This window comes from Lagopus leucura, unplaced genomic scaffold (genome assembly GCF_019238085.1).
Source record: "Lagopus leucura isolate 7727_CA_CO unplaced genomic scaffold, USGS_WTPT01 33960-0_obj-0_obj, whole genome shotgun sequence".
Lineage (NCBI taxonomy): Eukaryota > Metazoa > Chordata > Aves > Galliformes > Phasianidae > Lagopus > Lagopus leucura.
Genome location: NW_024967313.1, coordinates 1 through 2,176, shown reverse-complemented (window position 1 = coordinate 2,176; position 2,176 = coordinate 1). Strand labels below are relative to the sequence as shown.

Sequence of the window (2,176 nt, the reverse complement as noted above, 5' to 3'; positions counted from 1 at the left end):
CCAGCAGGACCGTGCTGGGCTACAAGCCGTCACCATAAGCCGTACCCGCGTTGGTGGGAGCAGCCCCTGACCCCACGCACCTCCCGTCCTCCAGACATACCTGCTGCAGACGGTGGAGGGCAAGCACCAGGACCTCAAGTACATCTCCCCCGAAATGGTACCGGGCTGCAGCCCCCCCCCCCCCCCTTTGCCCCCCCCTGGGGGCTGAGAGGCACACAGTGTGACACGCCGTGCTCCCACAGATGGTGGCAGTGCTGAGCGGGCATTTCAGCAGCGCCATCGAGAGCTGCGTCATCGTGGATTGCCGCTACCCCTACGAGTACGAGGGGGGGCACATCAAGGTCGGAGCCACGGGTCGTGCAACACCAAAGCTTGGAGCGGCTCTCGGCGCTCCCTAGGGGGCTGTGGGATGAAGGCTCCTCTTCCTCCTCCTCGCAGGGTGCTGTCAATCTGCCCATGGAGCAGGACGTGGAGGAGTTCCTGCTGAAGAAGCCCATCGTGCCCTTTGATGCGAGCAAGCGTGTGATCGTCATCTTCCACTGCGAGTTCTCCTCTGAGCGGGGGCCCAGGATGTAGGTCAAAGCGGGGGGCTTTTTGGAGGTGGCTTTTGGGGGACCGTTGTGACCCTCCGGCCCCGCTGTTGTCACCGTCTGCTTCCTCAGGTGCCGCTTTGTCCGGGAGAAGGATCGGGCCTGCAATGAGTACCCACACCTGCACTACCCCGAGCTGTATGTCCTGAAGGGGGGGTACCGGGAGTTCTTCCCCCAGTACCAGGTGAGCCCCGCTCTCCCCCACCCCCAGCCTGGCTGCCATCCACACGGACGGCGCTGGCAGGGCGCGTTGCCGGCTCTGACGGGGCCGTGGGGGCGCAGGCGCACTGTGAGCCGCAGGACTACCGGCCCATGCACCACGCTGACTTCAAGGAGGATCTCCGCAAGTGCCGCCTGAAGAGCCGCACCTGGGCGGGCGAGCGCAGCAAAAGGGAGCTCTACAGCCGCCTGAAAAACTGCTGAGGGCGCCCGGCGCTGCGGGGCGGAACCCGGGGCCGGGTTTCACTCATCCAGCGCCAAGGTGGAGGGAGGAGCCCGAGGGGGGACGGCGGAGGGAGGCCTGAGCCGCGCTGCAGCCGTCGCTGTCGTATCCCAGGCGCCCTCCTCAGCGTTCCCAGCTCCGGGCTCTGCCCTCCACCCCACCCCGGGGCGCGGCGCCCCTTCCTGAGCAGCGGGGGCTCCGCAGAAAGCACTTAAACCTCTGGGCCCCCCGAGGGGAGCGGGCCCTGGGCTGCCCCCGTGCAAGGCTCCGGAGCGGCCGGGGCTGCAGTTTGTCACCGCCCTTCGCGCTCAGCTCCCCGGCGCGTAACCGCGTGTAGCCGTGCTGGAGAATAAAGGCCTCGAGGCCGCGGCGCTGTGCGAGGTGCCGGCTGCGCGGAGCCCCATCCCGCCTCCCCAATGGACTCTGCGGTCCACTTCCTTCTTCCGCCCCGCCACCAATCAGCACGCGCTTCCGGTATCCCCGCGGCCAATGGCCGCTCGCCACTCTCACGTGTAGGGTGCCATCGTGGCATCGGGTCGCGCGCGACTCCCTCTCTGATCATTGACCAATCGTAGGCGGGGGTTTTCGCCGCACCAATCACGGCTAAGTTCCGGCTTACCGGCGCTGTCCAATCCCACCTTCCTTTCCGCCTCACGTGACGCGCGGCGCGTTGCCATGGTGCTGGCCTTCGTGCTGCTGTCCCCGGGCGGACCCCCCCCGGTAGGCCCCGGGCCGTGCCGCGTGCTGTACGCGCGGTGCTTCGGGCCGCCTCCCCAGGGCCGCCTCCTCCGTAAGGAGCAGCTGCTGGCCGTGGCCAGGTAATTGAGGCGGGGGGCTGGGAGGGGCGGGACCCTCCCCCGAAACCACTTCGGCGGGCCCCGCCGGGCCTTAGAACCCCGTGATGGGGGAAGAAGGGCGAAGAACCCACCCCTAAGGGACCCCGGGCAGTGGGACCCCTCCCTGTGTGAACGCTGGGGCTGGGGGGGTGTAGAGCTGTGATACCCCCCGGTATAGCATCCACCGCGGGCACGAATTGTGCTGTGTGCAGGGGATGGGAGGGGATGGCAGGACCGTGCTACGACCCCGGGGGTCCCACCGACCCCCGCCTCTCCAAGCGTTGCTGAAACCACGGGGGGGGGGGGGG

At 68.3% G+C, this 2,176-nt stretch overlaps 1 protein-coding gene across 1 annotated transcript in view; it reads left to right on the top strand.

Moving 5' to 3' along the window:
* CDC25B (cell division cycle 25B) overlaps positions 1–1,453 on the top strand; it is a gene marked incomplete at its 5' end in the record, with an annotated part of 2,631 nt that extends 1,178 nt beyond the window's left edge. Inside the window, 5 exons of the mRNA XM_042893748.1 lie at positions 95–157; positions 243–341; positions 439–572; positions 663–774; positions 873–1,453. Of these exons, the coding sequence (XP_042749682.1) occupies positions 95–157; positions 243–341; positions 439–572; positions 663–774; positions 873–1,013 (549 nt within the window). The remainder of the gene's footprint in view (positions 1–94; positions 158–242; positions 342–438; positions 573–662; positions 775–872) is intronic.
* Positions 1,454–2,176: the final 723 nt, after the last annotated feature.